Source organism: Monomorium pharaonis, chromosome 6 (assembly GCF_013373865.1).
Source record: "Monomorium pharaonis isolate MP-MQ-018 chromosome 6, ASM1337386v2, whole genome shotgun sequence".
NCBI lineage: Eukaryota > Metazoa > Arthropoda > Insecta > Hymenoptera > Formicidae > Monomorium > Monomorium pharaonis.
The window spans coordinates 9871846-9892074 of NC_050472.1; the positions used below are offsets into that span (position 1 = coordinate 9871846).

General features: G+C 36.0%; 1 protein-coding gene and 1 long non-coding RNA gene across 8 annotated transcripts in view; both read right to left on the minus strand.

Moving 5' to 3' along the window:
* The window catches only part of LOC105836032 (fasciclin-1), a 154451-nt gene that overhangs the window by 119958 nt on the left and 14264 nt on the right, over nt 1-20229 (minus strand). For all 7 annotated transcript variants that reach the window (XR_004963832.1, XM_036288855.1, XM_036288858.1 and 4 more), the window contains 2 exons: nt 2338-2477; nt 1026-1122 (listed from right to left, as the gene is read on the minus strand). Coding sequence is in view for 6 of the 7 variants with exons in the window: in XM_036288855.1 (XP_036144748.1) it covers nt 1026-1122; nt 2338-2477 (237 nt within the window). In the remaining variant the exon portion in view is untranslated. The remainder of the gene's footprint in view (nt 1-1025; nt 1123-2337; nt 2478-20229) is intronic.
* LOC118646291 lies at nt 6477-14305 on the minus strand. The gene is made up of 2 exons (XR_004963833.1): nt 13202-14305; nt 6477-7578 (listed from the first exon to the last, which is right to left on the minus strand). It is a non-coding gene; the product is annotated as an uncharacterized LOC118646291 (long non-coding RNA).

Here is a 20229-nt window from a genome sequence, read left to right on the forward strand (position 1 = left end):
TGTAAAGTGAGATTTACGAACAAAAAGTATGTGAATCTATTTCGGATAGACAGACCTGCGTTGCATGGATTAAGCATAAATGTTTACGCACTTGTAAATTATTTGAAGTCTATGCATTATCTAAAAGAAAAGAAAAAGTGAGGGACAAACATCACGCAACCAAATGCAAAAAGAAAATATGCTGCGTAAGTTCAATTCTTTGGCAGCAGCCATTAGGGGATGCTAAACTGCTCGTCAAACTTGATCGAGGTCAATAATGTAGAGCCATTTGTGCAAGTCATTAACAAGATTTTGTATGTATTTCTTTTATAGATTTAGAAATCCTTTTCCAGAATTAAAATTTATGTATTAATATCAGCTTATAAATTGAATTTCATACCAAGAATTAAAAAAAAATTTTTCAAATTGCTCTTTCAAGACACGAAATGTTTACCAATGTGTATCTTTTTTATTAAGACGCCTACGTTCAATCTGAAAGCATAGTATTGTTCTTTAATGTTCACTCGTGTGCGAATCTGATTTGATTTATACGTACAAAGAGCATAACTTTTATATCAAGCACATTTTGTTACGAGTCCACGCCAGACGCCGACAATTTAAAAAATTTTTATTTTTTGTATAAAATCGATACATCCGCACACTGTTATCGTCTATATTTTAATTGTGGAGAAGGATTTTTAATTTTGTAAATGCAATAAAAAGTTGAACATTGGAACAAATTGTACAATTCTGTCGGTAAAACAGACAACTTTAGGATCCCCTTAAATAATAAAATCAATCTCCAAATCAATCCTTCGATTCCACTATTAAAACCTCAGCACAATAACAGTATTGACGTCTCAAGATCGTACTTAAGATAGATCTTGAATAAGATCGGTCTATGAATTTCGTTCTTAACTTTGGACAAGATGCAACAAATGTAATTGTCCTCGAATTCTATAAGAAAAAAATCGGTCACAGCAAAAGATATTACAACCCCATCACCTTCAAATAAACAATTCGCAAAGATCGCTAAAGTTACTTACCTTGAAACCCTCATCAACGGGGATGAAAAAGGTATAACGACCCTCCGTCGTGAAGATATATTTCTTCTGTTCGATGAGGACCCTCTGTCGGAAAGTACTAGAAAGAAAAAAAGCGTTAATTATGAAAGCGTGGTGTACGAGATGCGCTGACGTTAATAAATAAGACAAACGAGAAAACTTTATGCATTTATTTACGTTATTTAAATATTACTTAAGTTTTTGTATTTATATTTAAATTAGGGAGAGAAGGGAAGGCTGCGCATTAATTGATGAGCCAGCGTTATAATACTTTAGAATGGTACGCAGAATCACTCAAAAGAAGATAGTTAATATAAGATATCTTTGTAAAAGATATGTAAGGAAATGTAAGAAAGGATGCGTAAACTTCGTCACGACTGCAAGATTATTGAACAAATTATGTTTTATTGATATATTGTCCACAAAATGGCCTTCGGGAGAAAATGTCTATGATTTTCTTACGGAAATGTTGTCACTAAATTCTAAATATTTAGAATTTAATCAGTGGCAACGTATCTTTTGCAAAGTCGAGTACACCCAAAGTCTAATAATAATAAACTTCGTGATTTACCGAAACTTTGGTCAAATATAATTTAATCAAATTTAAGATTAATATTTTATTAATTTACTATTTACTATTATTTAATATTTTATTATTTGATTAAAATTAAAATTAGTAATTATTGCACTAAAAAAGAAATTTTTCTCATATTTAAATAAATTATTATAAAGTAATAAAATAGATTTTTTATAAACTTGCAAAATAATAAGATAAATATATGTGTTTAATAATAAACTGTTTTTTAGTGTATCAAACGGTTGGTTATTATTGATTATATTATTGATTATTATTGTGCTTGGTAATATACATATATTGAATATTGTGTAACGTACGCAAAACAAAATTATTACTATTATCAGATCTGATTATAAGTGGCTCGTGATAGTGAAAAATTCTTAAAGATTTTCGAATTAAAAGATTTTAAAAAATAGCAGTAACTATAATAAAATATTTATGGAAATTATCAACTTTTGAGAGACTTAACAAATAGCAATAACCGTTTAAAGATCTAAAAATAGGTGCAAGGGTATCTCTAATCTCTTAAAAGTCACGCTCGGAGGGCGCGAAATACGTGCAGGGATTATCGCTTCGAGATTCGAGGGCGTGAAAAGTCCTTTTCCCTTTTTTTTCCAGGTGCAATAAATGTTTTTGTTACTCCTTTATGTCTGCCGCCAGACACTCACCAAAAACAATCGGCATGTAAATAGCGAGTTTCTCGAACCCGGTGCTTACCGTACGCGATAGTCACTCAAATTGAGATTCTCGATCTGGTTTAAAACGTCAAAAGCGTTTGGATTATAAGTGGACTTTTCTTTCAAATAATTTGAATTGTATTGTACTGGCTCCAGCACCTCGTTTATGATGTGCAGGATCTGAAATCACATAAAAGTGTCGATTGTTATTTGAGAACCCAGTGAACACATTTTATAGCGGCAATATAACATGGAAGTTACATGTAATTTAACATTGTTATTTTTGTGATATGTAGGTGCTATATGACATGGAAATAACCTGTTACGTAATATTTGTTATATGTAAGTGATATAGCTGTTATACATCGTTTTGGCGTTAGTTATTCAACAAAAATTGTATAATCGTAACATAACACGTTCGTATTAATGTTATTACGGAACAATGCGTCGTAGTTGACTCAGAAATCAGACAACATTATTATAACATCCTGAATGACAGATCTATTTAATTAAAAAAAAAATTATTATAAAGATAATGTTTTCAAAAATAACGGTTTGTCTACAATTACTGCGCACAAAAAATGCACAAAATCTAAATTCATCATGTGCTGAACGAAAACAGAATAATAAATGTATACTATTCAATTTTTCTTAGAATTATGATTTATATAGTTAACCATCTAATTAATCATTTGAACGCTTCAAAGATTAGTGCTAAATAGATTGCAATTTCCATCAAATTATTAAGGTTACGGAAAAAGATAAATTTAACAATAAAATTAATAAGTAAATAAATTAATGCTATTTATTTTTAATATGTTTTGCAAAATTTAATTGCTTTTATAAAAAATAATATAGTTGCGTCAGTTTATAACATATAATAGTTATAACAGTTCATTTTTGTTTGCATTTAATGCTAATTTGATTAATTTTTAAGAAAGACGACCTGCTCCTTCTTGTTTTAAAATACAAGAGTAAATTTATAATCAAATTAATACAGCATTATATGCTGCACAAAATAAAAATCCAACTTACAACCAACTTTTTATTGTGGATTCAAATAAAGCAGTTGATCATCGTTTTAATCAAAATTTACATTTAAATTTTGAAATTGTACAAGGTCTAGAATATATAACGCGAGTATGTAATGTATTTGCACAATCTTATCAAATGATGGGCAATTGTTGCTAAATTTGATAAACCAGATCTTTTTATAACAATGACTTGTAATCCAAAGTGGCGGGAAATAGAAGAAAATCTTTTATCCGGTCAACAAGCTTTTGACAGACCTGATATTTGTACTCGTTTTTAATATTAAAAAGGATTTTCTTGTAGATTTGATTACAAAACAAAATTTTTTTGGTGAAGTAGCAGCATACGTATATGTTATTGAATTCCAAAAACGAGGTTTACCACATGTTTACATGTTAATTACTTTAAAACACAATTCCAAAATTACAACTCCTAATGTTGTTGATAGATATATTTCTACCGAAATTCCTAATCCATGCGAAAATCAAATTTTACATGATATAGTTATGAAACATGATTTATGGACCTTGTGGTGATTGGTGTTCGATAGACAGAAAATGTTCAAAACATTATCCAAAAGTTTTTCTTGAAGAAACAAAAATGGATGAAGATGCTTATCCATATCATCGTCGACGAAATACTGGTAAGACTTTTGAACGACGACGTGGAAGATAGTTGATAATCGTTACTTCATTTACAATTATTGTTACTTATTATTAAAGGAGCTACGAGTTTTATTAAATTAAAAACTGTAAATGGAGAAACTTATCAAACATTTTTAGAAACATGTTTAGCTTTAGGCTTGATTGAAGATGATGATGAATGGATACGAGCTATGAATAAAGCTGCAGGATGGATGATGCTACGACAACTTTATAAATTATTTGTACGTACTTTATTACATTGTCAACTATTACATCCTAAAGCTTTGGAATAATTTTAAAGTAGCAATGTGTCAGAAGATTATGTTCGACGTTTCGGAATATTACAAAGACAAAGAAAAGCTTATGAGCAAATTGGCATTATACTTGCTGCAGAAGAAAAAAGTTTTATAGATTTTCCACAAATAAAACAAATAATTGTAAATAACGAAAATGAGGATTATGTAACATTGAAACAAGCTATGGAAATTGGTATTACACAATATAATTAATTAAATAAACAGCAAAAAGAAATAGTTAATTTAATATTAAACAGATTAGATAATAACAATCATAATAACAATTGTTTTTATGTTGATGGTTCAGGTGGCTCAGGTAAAACATTTATATACACAACTTGTTTTGTAGATTCGGTGGTGTCGTACACTAAACATACACACACCGGTGGTTTCGCATATAAATCCTTTAAGTGTAGGTCTATGTTAATAAGTCAAATGCAAATGTTTATAATATGTGCGATATAGTTTATTATATATTAAGGAACACAAATTGTCTGATAATACGCTGCGAGGATAATATTAACGACGCTTGAGGACCGTTGCCCTAGACCGCGGTTCTATCGACGGACTTGTACGCGTATGTAGTTCGGCATATAATTATTCGTATTCGCGTAAAATCGAGAACTCGGTCTCTGGTTTAATATTGAGGACTCGGCCTCTGGCATCTGTCCGTGTTAACGTATTCACTGCGACTGACTGAGTGACTGACTAGATCTTCCTTGGCGACAGCAATCCCTTCAAGTTGAAGAAGGGCGCCTTAAGAACCAATAGACGATTTCGTGTCTCGTAATGGTCTTAGCGGAGAACGAGAGAAGTGTTTTTGTACACGTTTCATCATGATCCCTCGTGTTCCGCCAGGAAGACCTTCGACGCCAACGGTGTGACAAGCAAATTTACGATTTGCATTGTCCTATGACGCCTGTCAAATTATTTGGTTTTATTTATTGATCGTTGGACGGATCGGGGGGCACTATCCGGATCCGTTGCGTGACATACGCTTAGGGTCCTTAGACCTGCGTCACGTCTTAATGGTATCGGTATGCGTGCCCGACTTCGCTTTCGAATACAACTATTTATTACATAGCCAAAATTTAAAATGAACAAGTATGTACGATGGCTTTTACAGGCATCGTAGCAACGTTACTTTCCGCTGGAAAGACAATTCATAAAACTTTTGGATTACCAGTTCCATTATTTGTTGATTCATCATCTACTATTAAAATTCAATCCAAGGAAGCTCGATAATTAAAACAAATAGATATCTTTAATTGGGACGAAACATCAATGGCACTACGATATGCTCTAGATCTTATGGATCGAACATTACGAGATATTATAAATAATGATTTGCCATTTGGTGGAAAAATTGTTATATTAGACGGTGATTTCAGACAACTTCTTCCAATTAAAGCACGAGGTAGCCAAAGTGAAATTATAAATTTTTTTATTAAATTTATTTTTTGCTGGTAATTTAAAAAAAATTTTTTTTTAACACGAAACATGCGAGTTCTTCCAGAAAAAATTAAGTTTGCAAAATATTTATTAGATATGGGTAATGGAAAATTAAATGATTCTAATGATAACATACAAATTCCAAAATATTGCATAGCATCATTTGCTGCAGATATTGTCACAAATATATATGGCGAATTAATACAAAAAAAGAATTTTAATAAAGTAGCTAAATGTGCGATACTTTCAAGTAGGAATATTGACGTAGATGAAATAAATAAACAAGTTGTCGAATTATTAAATATAGCAAAACTATTGAAAGAAAAAATTGACTACTACATCCAATTTAAATAATAAAATATGGCATATTTTATTATTTAAATTGGATGTAGTAGTCAATTTTTTGTTACGGCAACCAATTTTTTCTTTCAATAGTAAATATTTTCAATTTTGAATTTAAAAGTTAATAAACAATACTTTGATGAATATAAGTATAATCGTAAAGTTTCGACTTAAAAATATTGATTATATTATTAACTAAGGTATTGTGTAAAATGTAAATAGTTGGTTGTACACTACTCAAAAAAAAATAAAGAACACTTTTTATATATCAAAAATTGAGGATATCTTCAAACTGCTGCAATTCAACAAAAAAATCGTAGAAACAAAATCCAAAAAGCGTTTTAAAGTTTGAAATCTCTTCTTTCAAACGCTTTTTGACGATTTTAGTTATCTTTTTTTTTTACCAACGTGGCACAATAATAAAGCTTGACCCGTTAAAATAAAAATTTTTTATGCGAATTTGCTGCGCTGCATCTTGCGTAAAAAAAATCATAGAGTATTTTTGTTACTTGCATCTTAGAGCGGAAACTTTTCCCTTTAATTTGAGTAGTTGTTTATTGCTGTACAATTTTTTTTTAACCGAGTAATTGAGATTTTAATAAAAAATGGTCATTTTGACTTTCATCGCTTGTTACTCGTGAACAAATCAACGTACAGCGCTCAGCAAAAAAACGCTGGAAAGCTGAAAGTTTGCACTTTTGAATGCTGTTATCAATTTTTTCACAGATTTACTTTTTCTAACAACAAATCGCGTTCAAATATTACATAAAAAATCGCATATTTTACGGTTTTTATTTAGTTCAAGGTACTGTTGTAAAGAAAGATTCAATCACATCGCTAAAGCAAAGTTTTATAGTACTGTTACGTCCTGGGGGAGGGGGGAAGTGACCGGGGCCGAGCGTAAGTGGTTCCCCAGGAGCGTAACTGTTTGTGAGTTTGTGGGTAAAAAGAAAAAAATTGGATCCGGTTATAGAATATATATATATTTTCTTTTATTATTTTTATTACTGTTCTCCCGCTTGTTTTCCTCGTTTAAGAGGTGGTGCTCCTTCGAGGGGCTTGAGAAGCCTCTGATAAACTTCTATGGATCGAGGGGTCGCCTTGCCGGATAAGGCAAATTTCGGGAGCGACCCGACGAAGGCCTCGTTGCTAGTTATGCGGGGGCCTTGCCGCAGGGGTGGACGGGCTTGGCGGTCCACCTTTGCGGGACGTGTGGGAGCTCGTATAGAGGCGGTGTCGGTCCCCGGGGATAGCCGGGGCGGCGGGCGCCTGAAGGGAGCGGGGTTTGGTGGTGGTGCGATATGGCAGGGCGGTGCCTAGTCGGGTGCAGGGGGTAGGCTGTGGAGGTGGCAGCTCAAACGGCCCCGGTGATCCGTGGCGTCTCGGGGAGGCGTCGGGGGGCGGAGGTCGATCGAAGATGCGTGGATCGAACGTTCCAGCCTCGATGAGACGCCATTTTAACCGCTTGATCTGCCGCTTCCTTCCCCCTCGGCGAGACCGTGGCATGATATCGCACTGTTAGGTTGTAAACCGTATTTATTAAAAGAACCCATGATTATATAAAAGACACGTGTCAGGCAGGTAATTTTTAATAAGCGAGTGTGGTAAGAGTCATGTAATTTGTGTAATGTTCCTCTCTTTCTCTCTGTTAATATTTATTTCCCTTTCTTTTAGTTTTTAAGAAATGTTTTAATCGGGGTAATTTTGCTGGGTTAGATGAGAAATCGAGTCAATCTGCCAAGTTTGTAATTGTATGAGACCGTGGGGGTAAAGCGCCCAAATAGGCGAGCCCATTGCCCATGGAATAAGGAGGGGAGGGCGGGGGATAAGCGCCCTAGCGGGCAGTCCGTACCATCCCACGGAATATATGTGAGAGATCGACTCGGATTCTATTCTTACTTGTTTTGTTCCGTTTCACACGGACGCGGACCGAGAGTACGTGAACAGAGAGAGAGAGAGAGATCAATGATAGTTATTGTTATTACTCGCCTAGTTACTGCCTGCCACGTGAACGACGCGGTTCTTAGTACGACGCGGTGCTTTTAGGAAATGAGTTTAGGCAAAAAATAAAAAAAGGAGAGTACCTCTTTTCTTTTGTGGGTACTTTTCGGATGCTAGTGAGAGGAAGAGCGTGCAATTTGCGACAAGGTGTAGAGAGCGTGAGGGGGGAGCGCCCAGGGAGGACGCAACAAATCCCACGCTAAGGAAAGATGGGGCGTTTGTGACGGAGAGCGCCCTATGGGCTGCCCTGTGGTGCACAGTTAGGTGGAGGAACGACGTAGGGGGTGAAAAGCGCCTTAATTAATAGGCGCCCGTTGTCCCCTGGACACCTCCTAACTTAAGCGCCCCGGTAGGCGCCCCTGGCTTGAAGTTCAGGGAGGAAGCAGGCGCCTGAGTCGTAGCGCCCTGCTTCCAGGATGAGGATTCAGGGAAGTCGCTGTTTTGCTTCAGAATGTTTTTGGGAGCACCGAGGATGGTTTGCCCCGTATTTTTGCCCCACTTAATTTAATAATTCTCGCGCACAATAAGGTAATACAAGTAAGAAATTTTCTTTTTAGTCACTAAGTATAATTTTTATTATAATTTTTGTTAAATAATTATATTGAACACAAAAAAACTTTGTTTTAAATAAAGTAGAGTGAGCTTACACTTGATAATTTATAAGAATGAATTTTACGGCGTTTGTAGATAAAGGAGATGTTACTTACGCACTGTTTGGTTCTCGTTAAATTCTATCAAGAATTTAATGGTCACAATGTCGTATACTTGGTAGGAGTCTTAATTGTAAGAACACGAAGGCTAATAATTATTCCACGGATAGCACTTCTTTCCTGCAGAGTAACGTTTATGCCTACTGGCAGCGCGACTCGTTATATGAGCGAAAATGCTGCTTCCTGAGGATCTCGCGCTCCTTATATACCCCAAAACTAGGGGGTCCTAGGGGTACGCGGGTGTAGGGAAGCTCAAATCCATGGAAAATTCCGCGACAAATAGCTATTATTTTTGAAATTTTATGGTTTCTAATTTTTATTCGGATCATTATAAACTTCGGTCAAGAGGTAGCCAGGGTGGTTAGCGTTTGAATGCTTCCTTCGCCTTCCTCCTATCACCTCTGTGAGCGGAGTAATTAAACCGCATACCTTCGTAATTACTTTACTCATGCTATCTCATTCATACTTCCCGATTGGAATAATGCTCGAGCTATTGCTATCCCACTTGGTACACGCGCTCCGTGGCTGGACCAACTCTTCGGCAGCGCGAGGGTGTCACGCGTGAACCGCATGGTTGAAAAATATTTACATTACTCCAGGTTGTTAATAATGTGAAAGAGTTATAGCATGACTGCGACGGATTGCAGTATTATTAATTAACAAGGGAGTTGAGGGGTAGCGGATGCACCTTGTCGTTAATAGCAAATAGAAAGGTGACGAAAGAATATTACTTTTTTAACGAAATTTTTAACTATACGCGGCATGATTCGATGGATTTGAGCTTTGACACTGGGAGTAATAATCACGTACGCAATAATAATAAAATTTAATAAAAGAGTATAAGCGTAGGGTGTACGCGCTAATACCCAGCGCGTCTGATTTCGTGGGGAGGGAAGCGCTCGATGAGACGGGTGCTCCGGCGGAGCACGCGAGAGCGCGGTGCGCGACGTGAGATGAAATAGGTGAAAATTTTCATCGAACGTAACAGTACGACTAGCTATGCCCTGCCACGCGTTGCTGTGGCTCTCTATTCTTATGCTACGTTTTTTTCAAATTTTCTTTGCTTTTGTTGTTTAACTTTCAAGAGTCTTGCTTTACTGTTGCTTTTTTTATTTTATTTTTGAATAAGCATTATCTATCTTTAATAAATCTAATATTCATTTATTCACGTACTTCTAACTTTTTTTTTTCTAAAAGCTGCCATGGATTTAGAAATCCATTCAAAAAAGTGTTTTAAATAAGTTCCCTTTTTTAAATAAAATAACAGCCATCTTTATTTTTCTTATTACTTTAATTTAAACACAATAAAAACATTCTTCGCCTCTCCCGTCTCTTCCGGTCTCTCCCCGTCTCTCCCGGTCTCTCCCCGTCTCTCCTGGTCTCTCGCCGTCTCTTCCCGTCTCTACTCGTCTTTCCCGGCCAAAAAATAGCAATTACAGAAAGAAGAGGATCAGATAATATATACAAACGCGCAAAGTTTAATAGCACATAAGGACGAGATACAACATCAGATTAGAAAGAAATTAAATCCGGCAGTTATTGCATTGTCGGAGTCGAGACTGATTGCGGAAATTGAAGACAGTGAAATAAGTGTACCGGGATACAGTGTGGTTAGATGCGACGCGGAAAATAGAAATACAGGGGGGGTTGCTCTGTATGTAAGAGACGATATCAAGTATGAAATAGTAGTATTGAAAAAATTAGAAAGGATTGTGTGGTGCGTTGCAATAGAAGTAAAAGAGAAATTGTTTAAAGGAGTGTTAATGGTAATATATCATTCACCGAGTGCGTCACATGGAGAGTTTATAGGATTCTTAGAGGAGATAGTAGAAGAAATAACGATAAAAGAAGAGTGTATAATATTAGGAGACTTTAATATAGATTGTATGACAGACTCTTATTATACAAATAAACTACTAACGACTATGCAAAGTCTAGGTATGAAGCAGTATGTGGATAAACCAACGCGAGTTACCGAAAATAGTAAAACAATTATAGATCTAGTTTTTGCGAATAAAGATATAAATGTAGAAGTCAAGTACGAACCTAAGATAACGAATCATGCGTGGATAAAAGTTGTGATAAATACGAACAAGATTGTAAATAAATATAAAGAATTCAGTGGCAGGGATTATAGTAGATATAATGCGGATGAGTTTATTAAGCTAGTGGAGAGTAATTTAGAAAAAAAATATGATTTAGACATTAATGAGTTAGATATTAATGTAAAGGCAGAGAATTTAATTAATAGTATTGTAGATGCGCTAGACATCTCAGCATCTAAGAAAATTTTTAGAATACCGAAAATATGGAAAGGAAAAAAATGGTATTCAAAGAAAATAGAAGAGCTAGCGACTAGAAGAGATAAAACTTATAGAAAAGCACTGTACGATAGCACAGAACAAAACTGGCAACAATTTAAAATAGAAAGAAATGCAGTAGTGAGTTTAATTAGAACAAAGAAAAAAGAATATTATAAAAACATGATTGATCATAATAGTAACAATCCCACAACTATGTGGAAATCATTAAAAGAAATTATTAGAGGAGGACCAATAGGCGCGAAAGTTGTAGGAAAAATAGATGTTGAAATATTAGACAATAATATAGAGTGTGATATAGCTGATAAATTTAACTTATATTATATACAAAGTATTAAAGACATAATAAAATCTATAGATAAGAATTATACAACGAGCACAAATAAGAGAACTATTTATTGTATTAAAAAGATGGGAGAGCTAGAAAAATTTGAATCAATTACGACAGAACAAGTAAGAAAAATCATTAGGGAATTACCAAAAAAGAAAGGTACAGAAGAAAGAATAACTAGCGATATATTAAAAACGGTATTTTGTGTCATAGAAGAGGAATATTGTGATATAATAAATAAGTCATTGAGTGAGGGTTGTTTCTTGAAAGAGTGGAAAACATCCACGATAATTCCAATACCAAAAGTAGAGAAACCTAAGAGGGTAAGTGATTATAGGCCTATTAATATATTACCAATATATGAAAAAGTATTAGAGATAATAGTTAAAAAGCAAATTGAGGCCTACCTAGAAAGTAATAACATTATAACGAAACATCAGTCGGGCTTTAGGAAAAATTATTCGTGTGAAACAGCAATTCAAACAGTTATAGATGAATGGAAATTGATTATTAGTGAGAGACAAATAGTAGGAGTTATTTTTGTAGATCTTAAACGGGCTTTCGAGACAATTGATAGAGGAAGATTATTAGAGAAATTATACCAGTATGGTATTACAGGAACAGTTCTAGAATGGTTTAGGTCGTACTTAAAAGATAGAATGCAACAAGTTCAATTTAATGATAGATGGTCTAAGATACTGACTACGGAATACGGAGTGCCACAGGGTTCGGTATTGGGCCCATTGTTGTTTATAATATATATGAATGATATTGTTAACGTTTGCTCGGATGTGTGTAATATAAAAATGTTTGCGGACGATACGTTAATATATGTAACAGGTGAGAGTAGTGCGGAGATAAAGAGGAAATTGAATATTGCATTTAACGCAGTGGAGGAATGGATGAAGATTAATAAATTGAAGATGAATGCGGGGAAAACAAAATATATGTTAGTTAGAGGTATAAGAAAAGAATTGAGAGACAATACTATTGTGAGATGTTTGGATCGAAATGAGATTGAGCGCGTAGAAATAATAAAGTACTTGGGCATAATTATTGATGATAGACTTAGATTCAGCGGTCACTGTGATTACATGCTAAAGAAAACAGAGAAAAAAATAAGTTTTTTAAATAGAATAGGGAACTTTATCTCGGCGTACACTAGATGTACAATATACAAGACAATTATAGCACCTCACTTTGAGTATTGTGCAACGCTATTAATAGATATGGGAGATACACAGTTAAGTAGGCTCCAAATAGCGCAAAATAGAGCTATGAGAGTCATATTGCAATGTGACAAACGTACCAAAGTTAAATGTATGCACCAAGCGTTGCAATTTATGACCATAAGACAAAGGCTGTATTACAATATGTGCATATTTATTTTTAAAATCTTAAATAATATGATGCTGGAGCAATTTAGTAATAGACTTAGAATAGTAGAGGGAGAACGCAAAACTAGGCAGACAGGGGATATTGTTATTGAATTTCGAAAAACAAGAAACGCGCAAAAAAGTTTATTTTATGAGGGTGTGTTAATGTACAACGCATTACCACACGAAGTTAAACATTGTAATCGTTTAGAAATGTTTAAACGAATGCTAAAAGAGTTTGTTTTTAATGATGTAGCATAAAATTGTATATATATGTTGTCAGAGGCTGTTTCGATAGCGCGTGAGCGTCGTGGAAGGGAGGCAGGGTTGTGCAAGAAATTACGCAGTGTATTACACACACAAAAAAAAACCAACGTATAAATTATCTTGATAACGTACACTTCAAATTTACACAAAACAACAGAAGAAATGACGTTGCGTAAGTGTGCAACGACGTCGTTGCGCACTGTCGCGACCGAGAGCAAGTGCTCGTCCGAAAAGTAATTTTGATTGTAAGTTCACGTGAACTAATAATCGAAGATTGCAACGTGCCTGTAAGTCGATCGGAGACAGACTGGCTGCTTACAGCCCGCGCTCACGCGTCTTCGCGTCGCCCGGACGTGCTGGGTTTACCTCCGTACATCTCTTAAACACGCATTCGCGATCACCCGTCTCTCGCGTGGCCACGAATATGATCCAGCCGCATATCACTCTCTGAGCGTCCCAAAGAAACGAGAAACATTCCAGGCGATTCCGAACATATGTATTGAAAATAGCTGAGAAAGCTAATAAAAGATCAATCAATCAATCTCTCTCTCTCTCTCTCTCTCTCTCTCTCTCTCTCTCTCTCTCTCACTCTCATATTTAATTAAAACACACACACTCACACACTCTCTTTAAATATCATTTAAAAAATATTGTTTAAAATTAACAAAATTGAATTATGACCATCATTTTTGAAACACACGTATTTCCAAAACTAAACCACATAAAAACACTTCCGATTACGAATACAACGTTGTTTCAAAATTTCCAAAAAATATAATTTTAAAAATATTGTTTTAAATTTAAAAAATTTAATTATGACCATCATTTTTTAAACACACGGTATTTCATAAATCAGACACCATAAAAACACTCCCGGTTATGAATACAACATTGTGTCAAAATTACAAAAAAATATTTTAAAAATATTGTTTAAAATTAACAAAATAATCTTATGGCCATCATTTTTGTAACACACGGTATTTCCAAAATCAGATCCCATAAAAACACTGCCGCTTACGAATACAACGTTGTGTCAAAATTACAAAAAAATATCATTTAAAAAATGTTGTTTAAAATTAAATTATGACCCTCATTTTTTAAACAACCGGTATAACCAAAAACTGACCCCATAAGAAAACTCGCGTATACGAATACAACGTTATGTCAAAATTTCAAAAAAATATCATTAAAAAAATATTGTTTAAAATTAAATTATGTCCAGCATTTTTGAAACACACGTATTTCCATAAACAGACCCCATAAGAACATGACCGGTAACGAAAGCAACGTTGTGTCAAAATTTCAAAGCAATCGGTGAATAACTTACGGAGATCTTAGATGAGTAACATACATTTTACATTTTTATTTATATAGATTACTGCTCAGTAATAAACACTAACGTTCATGAAATAAAACATTTGTATTCCACGTGTTTATCATTCTTGAAATTGTTCAAATTGCTTAAAACGTTTTTTTTAACAATTTTTCTACACCCTTTTGACCAAGTTACAAAGTCAACTTTACATTTCTTTTTAAATGACGCTTACCGCCGGCATTAGCGTTATCCAATGTGCACCACGTGGAAGATGCCGGTCGGATTGTGCACATCGCATGCGCGCGCGTGTGCGTGTGTGCATGTGTATGTGTTTCACAGCAAAGGTAAGAACCTCGCGGTTCGTCACGCGCGCGCTCGCGGCTGTCTCTTGCGACTTTTTAAATGTTGTTTTATGTTGTTTCAAATACGTTCAAATGTCTACGCGGCATTTTAAAAATTTCGTATACAAGCTCAATACTCCACGAAAATCATCTGTGTGTTTGTTAAAACATTTGTTTTAAAGCTTCTATACATAAACATTACATGTAAACATTATGAGTACGCACTTACCCACATACATATCGTATTATTCATAAGTAATGTACGTACAAAGAGACTTTGAAATAAATGTTCAGTACACAGACGACTCTCGTAGTGTATTGAGCTCGTATACAAAATTTTCAAAATGACGAGTAGACATTTGCCTGTAACAGAAGTTGCACAAATAATCGCACTTCTTGAAGGTTGTGTCATGTAGCGCATCATGTTGGTGTGTCTATCTTTGTAGTGAGTAGAGTTTGGTCACGATATCAAGAGACAGGACGTTTTACAAGACCGAAGACATTGGTCGTTGTCGAATAATTACGATCCGACAAGATCAAGACACCGTTCGCTACGCTTTGCAAAGACGGAAAATTACTGCAAGAAATATTCGCAATAAATTTCATTTACATAACGTATCTGAACAAACGATTCGTAATTGTTTAAGGGGGGATCCTGCTTTAGGAGACCTAAAAAAGCGTTTTTTTGAGAATTTTTTTAAGATGGAAAAAAATAACCAAGTATAGCGAACTTTTTGGGATATTTTCATATACATTTGAACATTATAACAAAATTTTTTCAACAAGAAATAATCAAATGCAGTCGATTTAGGTGCACATTTGTAGAGCACCTCACAATTGAAGTCTCCTATTGGTGGAAAAGGTGCAGGTCGTAATTTTTGTCTGAAACAAAAAAATTAATTAAAATTTTAATTTTTATACATTTTTCTTTTAAGTAAACTAAGAAAAACCCGAAATAATTGTGAAATTTAAAATTACTCTAAGTTTGAGAAAAAAACATGCTTTTTGGGAAAAAAAAATCACTTTAACTTGCTATAAAAGTTGTTAAAAAATTTTTTTTCACAAATTTTTAATTTAAATAGAAAAGGATACAAAACTGAAGCTGACAAACTTTGGTTTGTTTTGATTGATCGTCTGCTTTTCTTGCAATCACGCCCACCAGTTTATAATAATTGTAAAAATGAAAACTCGAGAAAACGCGCTTCAAAGTTTTTGATCAGAAAAAATATTAATTTTCGATTACTTACAGTAATAATACGCTAATCAGCTATTCCTGCTCCATAAAGTAAACCTTCAGCTTCCTCAAAAAACTCGTTTTGGTGAATTTGCTCAAGTCTACGGGCCGTGCGAGCTTCCTTGCTGGAAAAAGACTGACGCCTGTTTTCCCTCTCGATCCATTGCGTATCGACGTTATCCCCAAACATCTTGCATGCTGGCCGACTTTCAAGTCGAGCAACTGCATTGTACTCAGAACTGCAGAATATCCTTCGTTGAACATTTCTGCAGCCATGTACGCAGCTATTTCAACGACTTTTTGGCCAGAATTTAGATGTTTCGGGCTCATGCGCCAGACAGCCGAGTTGAAAGATTCGTTTGAATTTTGCGTGTACCCGCCTAAGCATTGCGTTAAAAGTTCGTTATTTAAAAGCTCTTTATAGATTGGGCGAATGTGTTCCTCGACGTTTTCATCAATTAATCTGGCAGGATGCTTGAAAGATGCAAGTTGATTCGTGGCTTCAGCTTTGTGCCATTCACACCAGCTGTCGGCGCCTATCGAACAATTCTCATGGCGAGGAGATTTATCACTTGAACAATAATGATCCACCGTTGCCATTATAGCTTTTTTCTATCTTTAGGATAACTTGTCATGATATTCTTGTGATGAGCACTCGCCAAGAGTCAGAGCAAAACTAACCGTTGACGCTAGAAGCAGTTCAGTAGAAGCACATACACAGAGAGGTATTATATACCTTTATAATCCGTACTATTGCTCGACACGGCACTACTACGTACTTAAAATATTGTTCCGGACAACCGTTGAATCTTTTGAAGGTATAAAATTCGGAGTAGTAAATCGAGGGGAGGGGTGCGCGCGCTTCAGTCTGCCCGAACGCTCGCATACCTACTCGACGCCCCACCGCTTTCAGTACTGTATCTTCAAAAATAATGCAAATTAGCCTCTATAACTTTGGGTACATATTCTTAGATATATTAGGTATAGATTTAAGCAATAAAAAAATCGATTTTTTGATCCTTCTAAAGCAGGATCCCCCTTAAGAGAGCCCGAAAATCGTCTGTGTACTGAACATTTATTTCAAAGTGTCTTTGTACGTAAACATTACTTGTAAACATTACGGTATGTATGTGAATAAGTGCGTGCTCGTAATGTTTACATGTAATGATTATGTATAGAAGCTTTAAAACAAATGTTTTAACAAATACACAGACGATTCTCGTGGAGTATTGAGCTTAATACAAAAGTTTCAAAATGCCGCGTAGACATTTGAACGCATTTGAAACAACATAAAACAACATTTAAGAAGTCGCAAGGAACAGCCGCAAGCGCGCGCATGACGAACCGCGAAGTTCTTATCTTTGCTGTGAAACACATATACACACACGCACACGCGCGCGCGTGCGATGTGCACAATCCGACCGGCATCTTCCACGTGGTGAACATTGGATAACGCTAATGCCGGCAGTAAACGTCATTTAAAAAGAAATGTAAGGTTGACTTTGTAACTTGGTCAAAAGGGTGTAGAAAAATTGTTGAAAAAACGTTTTAAGCAATTTCAGCAATTTCAAGAAAAATAAACACGTGGAATACAAATGTTTTATTTCATGAACGTTAGTGCTTATTACCGGGGAGTAATCGTACTCTAAAGCTTTGCTTTAGCAATGTGATTGGATCTTTCTTCACAACAATACCTTGAACTAAATGAAAACCGTAAAATATGCGATTTTTTACGTAATATTTGAACGCAATTTGTTGTCAGAAAAAGTAAATCTGTGAAAAAATTGATAACAGCATTCAAAAGTGCAACTTTCAGCTTTCCAGCGTTTTTTGCTAAACGCTGTACGTTGATTTGTTCACGAGTAACAAGCGATGAAAGTCAAAATGACCATTTTTTAGTAAAATCTCAATAACTCGGTCAAAAAAAATCGTACAGCAATGAACAACCACTCAAATTAAAGGAAAAAGTATCCGCTCTAAGACGCAAGTAACAAAAATACTCTGATTTTTTTTACGCGAGATGCAGCGCAGCAAATTCGCATAAAAAATTTTCGTTTTAACGAGTCAAGCTTCATTATTGTGCCACGTTGGTAAAAAAAAAAATAACTAAAATCGCCAAAAAGCGTTTGAAAGACAAAGTTTCAAGCTTTAAAACGCTTTTTGAATTTTGTTTCTACGATAATTTTTCGCTGAGTAGCAGCAATTTGAAAATAGCCTAAATTTTCGGTATACAAAAAGTGTTCCCTATTTTTTTTTGTAATATATTACCATTTTTTCATTTATCTATTAAAAAATAGGGGAGGAAAAATAAAGTGTGTTACGGAAGGACGTTCGAATTGTGAACGTGTAGGAAATGCCTTGTTGTGAGTGCATCACACTCACATACGGCATGTTGCAAACGATAGAAGGTGTCGCATGATACCTCGCGCGCGGACATCGCCCGGCCTACATACCGGGCGTCGCACCGGGAAATGGAGTGAATCCCAGATGCGCACAGTAATAAACGGACACAGCAAGCTGAGTGAAACGGACACAGTAACAAACGGACACAGACCAAACGGACACAGTAATAAACGGACACAGTAACAAACGGACACAGTAACAAACGGACACAGTAACAAACGGACACAGTAACAAACGGACACAGTAATAAACGGACACAGTAATAAACGGACACAGTAACAAACGGACACAGTAACAAATGAACACAGTAATAAACGGACACAGTAATAAACGGACACAGACCAAATGCGCACACTGCACATGCGCACAGACCAAATGCATACACGGAAAGTCGCAAACCCATGTGATGCAGTGAATGCTTTGCACGCACACACACACACACACACACACACACACACACACACACACACACACACACGGGGGGTACAAGGGGGGCCTTCGGCCCCCCTCCCGCACCTACCCCGTCCAAGTCGCTAACCTATGTGGACTTTACTCTGCTTGCAATGTACATGGATTGCATTTGGTCCGTGCGCACGTGCAGTGTGCGCATGTGCAGTGTGCGCATTTGGTCTGTGTCCGTTTGTTACTGTGTCCGTTTATTACTGTGTCCGTTTGTTACTGTGTCCGTTTGTTACTGTGTCCGTTTGTTACTGTGTCCGTTTGTTACTGTGTCCGTTTATTACTGTGTCCGTTTGTTACTGTGTCCGTTTCACTCAGCCTGCTGTGTCCGTTTATTACTGTGCGCATCTGGGACGCTCCCGGGAAATGCACCCGGTTGCCTAAGACTTAACACCCAAAATCATCTGATTTTGGGGTGGAATCCGCGTAGCCAGCACTCGCTGGCTAAGCACGTACACTGTCCAAAGGCCAGTGACCGCGGAAGTACCTTCCCCGGTCATACGCCCAAAAACGGTGTATATAAACACCGAGGTACAGACAACGAGCGGGCTTTGCTACACAGTATGCAGCGACGAACGTATGTCGCTCACTCTCCTATATTTGTTACGGATATCAACGAATTACGTGTAACTCAGTGTAATCAAGACATTAAATATATATATATATATACCCATTGTTATACAACAAACGGCTACAATCTCTCAAGAAACCTGACCCGAGGAGTAATGGCAGCGATCCCAAAATACCTGTGACCCTTTATCCGTATAAGGGCCACAACAGCCTATATGAACATATTGTAAAAGCATGGAGGAGGAATGATAAACATAAATTTTCTTTGAATGGCGTTTGATATGTAAGCTATCCAGTGTCTCTTGACACAAGTCACATGGGCTCGTGGCCGTCAAGCCACATTGTAATCAACAACCTCGTGGGTTGAAAAACTCGGTTGTGAAGGTCGATAGCGTGCACGGGGACCTCGTATGGAGGACCCGGAGCCGTTCAGGCTACCGAGACGCTGGTGACGCAGTATGAAAATGTAGAAAGGTCAAGAAAATGCAAGAATGTTGACCGAGCGTCTTCCTCCACGCTTACTCATTGTTTGCATTGTGCGTGTGTGGGTCAAGAGAAGGGAGAACGACGTAGGCAAGCGGACGTGTCCTTGCGTGAGGCGTTTTTGTTTTTCGGGAGAACTTTTGAGATCGTCGTAAGTAAAGGGTGCGTATAGTTCCCAAGTACTGTTACGTTATATTCAGTCACATTGCATTATACTACGTCAGAATAGTGTTAAAGTGTTATTGGTAATCCAATTCATTATTGAAATCACTTCTCCTTGCCCATCACAGTGTGCAATTTATAGACCGACATTTTCATGTGCTGGTAACGAACAGATAATAGCCAGAGCACTGAA